Below are 12807 nucleotides of genomic sequence, written 5' to 3'. Positions count from 1 at the left end.
ACACAGGTATGCACACATGGGTATTCACAGACGCGGACTAAAGCTTTCTTGGCTGCTGCCTCAAAGCACACTGTGCGCTGTCTATCTTGCGTGCTGCACAATATCGTTTATTATTTAGTAAATATTGATATCTATGACTAGCTAGTTTATTGTGATGGTGCTTTGTTTTCTCTATTATTATGTTGCTCTTTGTTGTTTGCTGTCTCCTCTGTTTGTTTTTTTTGTTTGTTTGTTTTTTTTTCTCCATACAGGTGACCCAGGAGTTTTTTTTTTGTCTCTCTTCCCCCCCCTTCTCACCGTCTCTTCTCCCCTTTGGTTTTCTTTCTTTCTCTCCCCCTCTTTCTCTCATTCATTCCCCCTGTCCTATTTATTAAAAAAAAAAAAAAAAAAAAAAAAAGACAAAGGATGAACTGAAGTTCTGCCATCACGTAATGTCGCATACTGCTGTTTCTGATGTCATTTAGAAAATAAATGAAAATAAATACTCCTAAATTATCTGGGTGCTGGATTCTCTTTTACTACAATTAACTGAAACATATACTTGAGTTGTAGCTACATAAGCATCCACATATGTATTATACATATAGTTGTAGGCTTTGTAACAAATCAAACTTGATTATAATGATATTATGAGTTATGATAGTGTATAGACCTCTGCCTCCCTAGAGGCCGGCCTGCTGGTGAGCAACATGGTGGCTGTGTTCAAGCATCGCCACGATGACAAACAGCGAGCGATGCAGCGTCTGTGTTAATATATCTGCAGGACACCCTTAATGAGCTCGTTCGACTGACGAGCTCTACAATGTTTTCAGGGGACTTATTAACAGCTCGGCGACCGGCTAGAGTGTAACAACTCTCGCCCTACGTGTCACAAGTTCCTACATCTTCGTCACGGTCTCAGTGTTGTACTTCCTGTTTTATTTTGACAGCGTCTCGTCCTGTGTTCAGTGTGTTCAGTTTTCCTATCCCTGTCTCGACACGTCTAATTCATTCCTGCTGCATTCCCCATGTGTTACCATGTCTGTCCTCATGTGTATATATTGTGTCAGTTTCCCGTTGTCCCATGTTGATGTTGTTAACCTTCCCATGTGTCTGCATGTCTCAAGTGTTCAGGTGTTTCGTTTGGATTCTTCTCTCATTTGGTTAATATTTCCCATAATTATTTCTTGCTCACATCATTCGTTTTTAAGCGGTCCTACATTTACATAAATATACCGCCCGTGGTTAACGTCTGTCCCCATCCTGACTTTCTATATAATCTGAACACCTTTAGGATACAACAAGTGAAAGAAAAGCTGCTATTCGAGAAATAAGGTCTCATTAAATAATAATAACTTTCCCATGAACTAAAAGTAGGTTCTTCTTCTGCATTCTGCTAAACTTCCTGACCCGACAGCCTGAACGAGCAGCCTGTTTTCATTACTGCTCATGCAAGCACATCCATCATTGTTGAGCTTTACTATATCAGCATATTGATTTGCCCGTGTCTGAATGGTTTCGAGTTATTGCTGTCCCCAGTTATGAATACAGAGGACCTGTACATCAAAGAGCTCTCAGTAAAACCCATTCAACACCATTCACACCGCTAACTAAAATAACACTAGGACTACCCACCCAGAACTACTCGAACGCTATTACTATTAAAATAATCACAAAAAAAAAGACCAGTTCATATCACTGGAGGCGATTTTCCTCACCAGTGTGATGAAAGATGTGAACGGGATATAACGCACAAAACAGAAGCAGCTAGCAGAGATTGTGAAGATTACAGAGAAGTAATAAAAGAATGATACAGTCTAATATACACTGTGGTGGGATGTTTAAGGTGGGTGGTTGTGTGTGTGGCACAATAACGATTGGTATGTGGGTAACGCTGTTAGAGCAAGGACTAAAAAAATATGCGTGTCTGTATGGATGGTGTGAGGAGTGTGGGTGAGACAGCGAGTGTTGCTTTCCACGGGGGGATATAGCCAGTGGATCGCTCACAGCATCTCTAGTCCCAGCATCCCCACAGATATCTGTGTGTGTGTGTGTGTGTGCGTGTGTGTGTGTGTGTGTGTGTGTGTGTGTGAGAGAGAGACAGACAGCAAAGCAAAAGAGAAAGAGAGTGTGTGTCTGTGTGTGCCCCAGGCCATGTGTTACTCTGCTACCGCTAATGAGCCCATTCACTCTGCAGCCCAATCTACTGAACACCACACACACACACACACACACACACACACACACACACACACACACACACACAGTCACACTCCAGACTTGAATACTAATGCCCTCAGATTGTGAACACAACGAGCCTCATTTATAAAAGATTCTTATATCCTAATGCACCAGTCTGGGCTTCACAACACATTGCAAGTAAAAGATGAACTTATGAAAAATTGATCCCGGTGCCAAAATCAGCTGTTTACATGGATTCTTTCCAATGTTCTGTGATGTTAAAAATGCATCTAACATTGTTTTTTATTCTAATGATTAAGTAGGTGATATGTTCCCCAAAGATGTTAACACTTAGCAAGAAGACAAACCGGGGAGCCCACACAGCCCTGGAAGATAAATGGAAACATGTCTTAAAATAATGAAAATGGGCTTTAACACCTTCAGAAAACTTATCACTGATGACAATGTTACATCCGCAGTGTCTCTGCCAATTAGATATACAGGGAGTGCAGAATTATTAGGCAAATGAGTATTTTGTCCACATCATCCTCTTCATGCATGTTGTCTTACTCCAAGCTGTATAGGCTCGAAAGCCTACTACCAATTAAGCATATTAGGTGATGTGCATCTCTGTAATGAGAAGGGGTGTGGTCTAATGACATCAACACCCTATATCAGGTGTGCATAATTATTAGGCAACGTCCTTTCCTTTGGCATGGTGGGTCAAAAGAAGGACTTGACAGGCTCAGAAAAGTCAAAAATAGTGAGATATCTTGCAGAGGGATGCAGCAATCTCAAAATTGCAAAGCTTCTGAAGCGTGATCATCGAACAATCAAGCCTTTCATTCAAAATAGTCAACAGGGTCGCAAGAAGTGTGTGGAAAAACCAAGGCGCAAAATAACTGCCCATGAACTGAGAAAAGTCAAGCGTGCAGCTGCCAAGATGCCACTTGCCACCAGTTTGGCCATATTTCAGAGCTGCAACATCACTGGAGTGCCCAAAACTAATGACATGGCCACCTTGTTCACCTGATCTGAACCCCATTGAGAACCTGTGGTCCATCATCAAATGTGAGATTTACAAGGAGGGAAAACAGTACACCTCTTTGAACAGTGTCTGGGAGGCTGTGGTTGCTGCTGCACGCAATGTTGATGGTGAACAGATCTAAACACTGACAGAATCCATGGATGGCAGGCTTTTGAGTGTCCTTGCAAAGAAAGGTGGCTATATTGGTCGCTGATTTGTTTTTGTTTTGTTTTTGAATGTCAGAAATGTATATTTGTGAATGTGGAGATGTTATATTGGTGTCACTGGTAAAAATAAATAATTGAAATGGGTATATATTTGTTTTTTGTTAAGTTGCCTAATAATTATGCACAGTAATAGTCACCTGCACACATAGATATCCCCCTAAAATAGCTAAAACTAAAAACAAACTAAAAACTACTTCCAAAAACATTCAGCTTTGATATTAATGCGTTTTTTGGGTTCATTGAGAACATGGTTGTTGTTCAATAATAAAATTATTCCTCAAAAATACAACTTGCCAAATAATTCTGCACTCCCTGTATGCTTAGTGAAGAATGCAATTAGTGGCAACAAGAGAAGCACAATTAAATACATTAAAAAAGATGAACCAGGTGATCTTACCGAGCTTGTCTTGGAAAAGCAAATATGTTTGGCACAACAGTGGAGATCATAATTCTGATTGCAAAAGCTGCCAGACATGACAGACTACAAAAAAATAATGAATTCATTAATTATTACAAAAAAAAAAAACAACACCAACAAATATGCAGTCCTCTGGAGAAAGCTAGACTCATCATCGGCGACTAAAACATTTGTTTAATCAGCCCTAAACCTGTACTTCTGATATCACAATGCTCTTTATGACTGCTGGCCAATAAACGGCTTCAACTATGAAAACGGAAATGGAAACTGAAAACACTGACAGTCTTCAAGAGATTGTTTTTGGACCCATCCATCCACCCCAACATCCTGCCATGGTGGAGCATCGCTCGGCAGCATCATCTCTCACCTTCTCCTTTGCTCCCGTTATTATACAAGCCATAGATGGTTGCAGCTGTTATAATAAAACTATGTTTTATAATCAACTGCTTCCATAATTGCTCAGTCACACTGGGGTAAAAACAGTACAGGAACATCGGTGCATCTTGGAAAAATTCATGGCTGCCCTGAACATGCAACACCCCTAGCCTCAGTCTGTGGGTGAGAACTTTAGACGGTTAGTCCAGTACACAGGTGGCGAGAGGCGACCTGTTTCGACTGCAATGGACTCATCATTCTCAGACAGACTGGCAAAGATTTGCTAATCATTTCTGTCTAATTTATAAATGCTATCCCAGTTTGTTGCACTATGAATGCAATAAATGCAACTTGTCTACGGTGTCTTTTCGCAGTAAGCGATACAACTCAGCTGGTTGCCGACTCGTAGTACTTTGGTTATATTCGTATATGAAGCAGCCGTGTCACTCTGCAGTTAAACTGCCATCCTGCAGCAACTATGTCACTATTTATGGAGGAGTTTCTGTTTCAAATCTACGAGGCTGGTTGGAAACTGAATGTAACCAGGTGAGTTTCTCTTTAATGTGAATTTATGCATACAGATTTGACATTTTTACCAATTTCTTACAGCTAATCACCAAATTAACAGACACAGGTCGCATGTAATTGTTAATTTAACCCCATCCAGTGTCAATCTGATAACAGTGGACTAGTGCAGACCTGGTCTTCAAAGCCACCATTACAAGATGCAAGTAGATCACGAGTACATTGCATATGGCCACAATAATTTGATCATACAACCACAGTTTTCCATGGTGTGACTGTGACACTAACAACCTATTATATGGGAGGAAAGTATCCAAACTCTGATACACTCAGAGGTAACGGAGCCACAGCGGTGCAGTGGTTAGCTCTTTCACCTCACAACAGAAGAATCTTTTCCTCCCACAGTCCAAAGACATCCATGTTCGGTTAACTAGCTATTCTAAATTGGCCGTGATTGTGAATGTTTGCCTGTTTGACTAGAAAACCTGTCCAGAGTGACCCCAGCTTCTCACCCTAAGACTGCTGGGATATGCTCCAGACCCCGACCCCCAGTGGATGACAACCTTAGGACAAGAGCTGCTGAGGCTGGGAGGTCCCTCGCTGCAGAGTAATGATTAACAATGTGGTGGGAAAAAATAATGAACTGAAAAGAAAACAAATCAGGAACAACGTGTTCATTAATTATGCAGGTCTTAAATCATTTGTACATGTGCCACTTAACCAGCTGAATCAAGAATAAGCTGTTCATTTACTACAACATACCGCAGGACGATTATTACTGATGCTTGATCTACAGTAACAACTGGCAGAAATAAGATTACGCTAATGCACAATGCATTACATCCCATAACCCAGGATAATAAACAAAAAAGGAAACGCTGGAAACTCAAAAAGCATCGATAACAAGGTGCCCTACACTCGAACGAACAACAGAAGCATCTAAATGTTAAATGTGTGTTAAGCTGTAACGAGACCACATTTATTAAAAAAGAGCCTGAGGAAATGTTACTCGCTGACCTTCAAACATAACGCATGCATGCATGTACGCAGGGTTTTATGTTTCCTCCTCAGAGCCACAGTCTACACGCAGAGCCCCTGCAAAGTCTCCCTGCGATACAAATAGCGAGTCTGCTGCCTAAATCTGAATGTTAGAGCTGAAGCGTGCAGGCCGCTGACTCTCCTTATCAAACGGACACCTGTCGCCGCAGATGTTTCGGTGAATTAGAGGCGCAACACCTGCAGAAGACTTAATAGCGGCTGCATTTGCGATTAACTTCATATAGCAAAAAACCCCTAAAAATCAAACAACGTCCCGCTAAAACGTTGGATATTTACTGAAGCGAGACGTGTTAGACGCTGAGGGTTGTGTGAGCCGGCTCTGCACTCCTAAACCGTGCTTTCAAAAACAAGTACAGAAAGAGAAACACTGACCACAGCTACCTCAATTGCCTGTTTCAGGGCAAGAACAGTTATTTATAGCTTGTTGTTTGGCTGATATTGAAAGTCACACACTCCATTAACCTCACACCCTCTGCCAAAGACTCGCTGGCTGCCACACCATATAGAAGCATGATGCCCCGGCTACTTGACTTAATGCAGGCCATATGTGGATCTGCCTTATTTCTCTCTGCCAAAACAACAAGTAATACACGACATCTGACTGCGGTCTTACTTAGCCCAGGTTGCTCTCGGTGGAAGAGCAGCTTGCACGCCAGCTCTATTGTGAGTGCTATTTTCTGTGAGGATAAAAACGAGGCTGCAGAGTGCAGCGTTTGGTTATTTGTCTTACCTCAGGGCTGCGGCTCTGGCTTTAGGCTTGTCGGACACCTGTCGCAAAAAGAAACAACAAAAAGAAAAAATCAGAAGTCATGTTCATAGATTATGTTTAACTATCGAGACAGTGATGATGGTGAGAACACAATACGACGTGTGATAAACGTCACTGACTTTACTCGCCATCTGATTAATGTTCTTATTAAGAAACAAATGAAAGCTTGTTCATTTTTTAAAACTCCCGAGTGTGACAGATGCAGTTATTCCACAAGGACGAGCGAGGAGCGACGTGCCTCTATCGATCACCTAATGGTTCGATTCAAATCAATTCCAGACAGCGCTGATAAATTGATCAATGCGCTCATTTGGTTGGATTAAATGATACTAGACACTGTGTCAAAAAAGAGAAATAAAATCAACCCAAATCGTCACAGTCTGTGTAACTATGTATCTCTAAAACATCTTTTAACAAACATCAGGAACAGTGTGGTAATATTCGTTACATTTATTGAGCACAAAAAACCCACAAAAAAATACGACACAGCCCAGCTCGCTCTCAGGGCAGCATTTACTTTTAAGGCAATGGTATCTTATTTTGTTTCGCTTTCTTTGTTCTTTTTAAATACTTTAAATGCACGTGTTATACTGCACTACAGATGTCTTACCATTCCCTTAAAAGTAAATGCTGCTCAGAGAGCGTGCTGGCTTGGCACAGGATTATTTTTGTAGATATAAAACATATGTTGCATAGTTTAACTGCATAGCTTTTTCATAGTTTAGTAAAAAATTTGTTTAAACATTTAATAATAAACATCATGGAAAAAAGTTGTTGATCACAAGTTTATTTGATTTTCCAACAAAAAGTTAGTCGGGAATGATTAGAACCTGTAACATACACAACAAAGACTCTCCCTATGTTGTTTCCTATTGGTCTGTACGTTTTCAATACAAACAACGGCGATGCTATTCGATGCTTTTAAATAGCGACATAGAGCATTATTGTTCAGAGGTCAAAGGTCAAATGTATGACAGAGTATTTTAAGATTAAATTTGAAATTCTAGTTTGAGAAAAGTTGAGATTACAGTCGTCCTTTCCAGCTGCTGCACTCAGTGTAGATGAGTTCGTGATACGACCCCTCTGTACTGAACGACAGTGTAACCATGTGTGTGTGTTGCTTTTCTTAATTATTTTCCAGAAAACACAAACTATCTTTTCACTTTCTTAGCCTCACCTTCCCTCGATCAGCTCTCCTCTATAAGTCGACTTTACTGTCATTAAAATGACAGTAAAGTCGACTTTCTTCCTTTACGCCCCCTCCTCCGCGCTTCCTCCCTGCCCTCTCTCTTCACTCCGAGCTTCTGCTTTATTTCTATTCATACTTTTCCTCCTTTCAGCAAAAAGAACAAGGGGGAGGGGGGATTGGGGTGGGGGGTGATTAAGCATGTCAGTGAAGCCTTTTCCTAGCCTCCACCTTCTCCCCCGTCCTCTCTTCCTCCCTCTGACGCCTCCCAGTCATTTTTGTGCATGGCTACATCAATTAGAGCGACAAAACAAAAACAGTAAACTCAATTCCTGCAAATATCAGCCATTAATTTTTCTTCAAGCACTGTAACCCAACAATTAAAATGAATTACTCAAACAAAAACAGGACCTTTTCTTCCCTCCGGCTTGTTGTTGTTCCCCCCCCACTCTCTCTCTCACTAGGAATAAGGTGATTAACTGGACCAGTGAAGTTTCTGATAGATCGATGTGGAGCTGCAGGCTAGAACAACAAACCTCCTCAGATCTTTGGCTTTGGGAGGCTTGCAGGGCTCATGGAGAGGATCTATGTGTGAATATATTTAGCTGGCTGGTGGCTTTACTTGGATTTAAATAAAGAACAAACCAACCAGCATTTATTCACACAATCTCCTCTGTTATAACACGGCTGCGAGCATTGTTCCCGACAAAAAGGGACAAGCTGTTTTACCAAAAGCAACACGATTCAGACCTTAAAGCTTTTCCAGACGTATATGATTATATTTCTAAAATCCCCTCTTCGCTCGCCTTTCTCGTGTGGGTGCGAGACATCTCAATGTTTCACAGCGGGGCCGGCAATACGGTCTTAACAAGGCTTTAAACACCCCCACACCAATTTAAACAGGAAGCGAACAATGAATTCTTTGCTTGTCTTGTACGGTGTCACTTTACTTTCACGTGAGAGACTTTGTAAAAGCATTTCTAACACCTGAACTCAGTTCTTGAATTTATGATGCAACTCTTGCGAGGAGGTTGCGTTACTGAAAATACAGGAGCTGCTGGATTTTCACAAGTGGAACACAAAGCGACTGTATTTTAGCATCTTTCCCTCCGATGCCAGCTGGATTTGACACAGCAAGTCCACCGAACACTTTCCTGTTCGTGAACATTGTCAGTCTTTAATCTGTCCTGTTACATACACGAGCATTTCTGCTTGGTTTGATGGCTGTGATCTCAATCATGTCCAACAGACAGCTAACATATGAACAAGTGTGTTTCTTTGCGATGTGTTAGCCATGATAAGGACTCTGTTTACTCAGCTGCCTTTAAGCCCACGTAGTCACTTTAACACTTTGCATTTACTCGGCAGGCTTTTGAACTCACTGATCGATGCCTTTCTATACTTCTATTTGTTTGTGCTGTCTAGCTTGCTTTGACTCGTTGTTACGCGATATTTCTATTTCAAGGTTCGTTGGTAGCCTCTGTCCTTTCTTTTTTTTTTAAACTGCTGCTCTTCTGCAGGAAGTCTGCCAATCTCTGATGGAAGTCACAGCAGTGGACATGATCTGCACTCTGAGATCACCTAGCATTACGCCAAAAATGAACAATTGCATTTAGTTGCAAAACTGGTGATTATACAGGCACAAAAAACCTACCAAGGCTAAAAGTAAACATATTCATTTCAAAAACCCAATTTTGAGCTTTAATTAAAGTTGTAGTGAAAGCGGTGTCCTGACACTTGTCCCGTCGTCCTTGTTCTCTCCATAAACATCCACCGTTCACTTCTTTCAGCTTTTCTTTATTTATGAGGCTGCTTCGCAATTAAACCACCCAGGACTGTGATTTGAGGTCACCCTGTAACTATGTGCTTTAGATGATTAATAGGATGTTGCCACTGGATAGATAAAAGGTCAGAGCTGCTCACTTGTGCAACACAACATATTTTCTACACGTGTCGATTACACAGACTTAACGGCCCCCCGAACACCAGCGTGGGTCTTTTTGTCGTAAAGCTCCGCTAATCAGATTTCCTTTGATGCTCTGGTTTCATGTTTCCTACCTAGTGCACATTCAAATCCTTGAGTACATCACCATGATGTGTACTGGATTTCCAGCAGTTGAAGTGTTTTCTGTGCATTTTGTAGTCTGCATGCTCATTTGCATTCTGCAGTGCACGCCAAGAGCCAAGCTAAACAGAAAGCCATTTACCGAAAAACTGCTTCATAGTACTAGAAGCAAATGCTTTACTTCCTTGTTAGCTCCCTTCTTACAATCTGTGATCCGTCCAGAATATAGATGATATAGGAAGCCAATGCAAAGTGTTTTAAAACTATTTTGATAGGAAGAGGTGATGTGTGAGGATCTGTCACATAGTAGACCTTTTTCTTCACGTAAAGGCTCAGTCACAGTAAAAATGATTTGGCAACTGGTGATTACACTGACAGACTGATCGATTTCTATATATTTCTTTTTTTTTATGCAACTGATTGCAAGTAGCTACAACAATGAAATATTCACCCAGAGGTTGAGTGTGCAACACCCTCAACATCTGGGCAACTTTGATATAAAAGTGACGCCACAGGTCACCCGGTGGGAGGCAACCTGTCTCCAAGCAATAATGGTCCAACTCAGACTGGCTGCAATCACTCTCAGACAGACTAGCAAAGGTTAGAAAATAACTACCATCTAATTTATAAACAATCAGCCTGAGTCAGTCTGAATGGATGAGTGCGACTTGTTTGTTGTTGTAGATTGACGAGGATTTATGTCATTTTGCTTTGCCAACCTGCAGCAACAACATCACTGTTGGTGAAAAAAATTATGTTTCAAATCTGTGAGAGTTTATTTGGACCTGTGTAGATTTTGGATTTATGCCAATTTGATATTTGCTGTATTAATACAAAAAAAACAACTATATTAACCCCATGAAATCACTGACTGATGCACTAACACTGTGCACTAACTGATAGCGGACTGAAAGCAGGTTGGTAGGCTGCTGTTTTATCGCTATCTCGACGCATCAAAGTTGCTTAAAAGAGTTCATTGCACATGCTCACAGTCATTGTAATGGTAAATGGTAAATGGCCTGTATTTATATAGCGCTTTACTAGTCCCTAAGGACCCCAAAGCGCTTTACATATCCAGTCATCCACCCATTCACACACACATTCACACACTGGTGATGGCAAGCTACATTGTAGCCACAGCCACCCTGGGGCGCACTGACAGACACTGACATTGTAGTCGTGCCTCAGCCTCTCGTCCCTATTACGATCATAGTATAACTGAAATTTGTAATAAAATTTGTATTTCCTGCGCTTTCCCTGCTAGCAGAAGTCAAAACGTTTGCCATTACTATTGGCTGAACATTGATTGGCCTCAGCAGGTTGTCTGCCAATTGGAACGCCAATGGCTTAATCCTTGGGCAAAGAACCCCGGTGACTGTAAAGGCATAGATAAAATAATACAGATCACAATGGTAACCAATGTCGGGAAAACTAAACTAAACCAACTTTTCAAACTAAAAAAAGGATATCAGCTTAATTCTATTTAAATGTTCCAGGTTCAAGACTCTTCATGCTAATTCACTGCAGAGCTATTGCTAATGTTTCGACTAACACCTGTGAGTTTCCCATGGAGACAAAGCCAACTCTCTGCTCCATGCAGTGTGCATGCAGCTCAAGTTAGTTCATGCATGCAGCTCTTTTAACCTTTACCAACCAGCTCTGTCAGGCTGGCATGTTTATCTCTTTAGACCTGATTTCCTCCACAGATTCATCCGAAAGCTGCGCAGCTAAAACTGATCTCCTCCAGCTGCATTTTCCTGAATTTAATATTATAGCGTCGTGTAACATTACTCAGCCTACGCACAAAACTCGTCTGCATTCAGTATTACTGTAGCTAAGCCACAGTGCAGCAGGCGTGATGTGTTTAAGGCTTCCTTTCTGCTAGACACTTTTCCCAGCTGCAACTGTGCCTTCATATAGAGACGGAACTTTTAAGCCCGACTTTGCTCTGACCAAGGTGATCTGTCATCACGAGCTCGCAGAGAGAAACACAGGCAGATAGAGACAAAGGACGGTCCTGCAGCGGTAATTGGGTTGCTGTTTTTCTGTCAGTTTCTAAAGTCATTAGGAACATCTCTCTTTTTTCTGCCCTCACTCCTTTCCTCTCCTCTTTCCTCATCTCCCCCTTCCTCTGCTCCTTCTTTCAATTCCCTCCTCTCCTCCATCTCCTTTTGCTCTGTGCCAAAAACATATTCATCATACTCCTCTGCTGCCCTCACAGTGTTGTGCCACGGCATACTAATGACACTGTGCATCTGTGTGTGTGTCTCTCTTACACACACACACACTCTGTCAGCATGTGTTTATATTTATGTGTTTGCTGGTGTAAATGCTTATGAGGCAACGTCTGCATGAGTACACTGTATGTGCATCTCCCTATGTATATGTGCGCAAATGTGTAGTACATGCAAGCATATATGTGTGTGTGTCAGTTATGAATGTGTGCGTGTTGTGTTTTACTTCAGGCTAAGAAAGCTTGATAATACACCGTGCACTCATTTGCCATAAGCCTGTTAAGAGCATGCACGGAAAAATGCCACCAAATACATCTCAGCCTCACTGTCATCTGGTTTTCTTTCCCTCTTTCTCCGTCTTTTCCTCCTGTCTGTGTTGTTTTCGCTCTGTTTGGTCTCTCTCCCTCTAACTTATTCCGTTCCTTTCATTCTTTCGCACCTCCCTCTCTGTTTATCTAAATCAATCCCAGTGTCTGTCTTGCACACAGGCTGACAACAAAATAAAAAATACAGAGCGTGAGAGAGAAAGAGAGCGACTGAATGTATGGTGAAAACAGTCGAATTAGACTTAATCCTGTGGCCTTTTTGCATACACTGCATATATTTTGTGTTTTTATATCAAAATGTCAAATATCTCTTTCGCTAACACACATAAAAATAAAATTTGCACAGACAAATGAAGCCTGTAGTTTTTGTTACCTACACACAAACAATACAACAAACAGTCCCCCATACACTGCTGCCTTTCCCCTCGCTCTTTTT

General features: G+C 41.4%; 1 protein-coding gene across 6 annotated transcripts in view; it reads right to left on the bottom strand.

Annotated features, from left to right (window-relative positions):
* The window catches only part of aff2 (AF4/FMR2 family, member 2), a 214166-nt gene that overhangs the window by 66971 nt on the left and 134388 nt on the right, over positions 1 to 12807 (bottom strand). For all 6 annotated transcript variants that reach the window (XM_082503774.1, XM_082503775.1, XM_082503776.1 and 3 more), the window contains one exon: positions 6522 to 6559. In XM_082503774.1, the coding sequence (XP_082359900.1) occupies positions 6522 to 6559 (38 nt within the window). The remainder of the gene's footprint in view (positions 1 to 6521; positions 6560 to 12807) is intronic.

This window comes from Aulonocara stuartgranti (genome assembly GCF_965226115.1).
Source record: "Aulonocara stuartgranti genome assembly, chromosome: 2".
In the NCBI taxonomy this organism is placed as follows: Eukaryota; Metazoa; Chordata; class Actinopteri; order Cichliformes; family Cichlidae; genus Aulonocara; species Aulonocara stuartgranti.
This window is presented reverse-complemented; position numbering and strand designations above follow the sequence as displayed.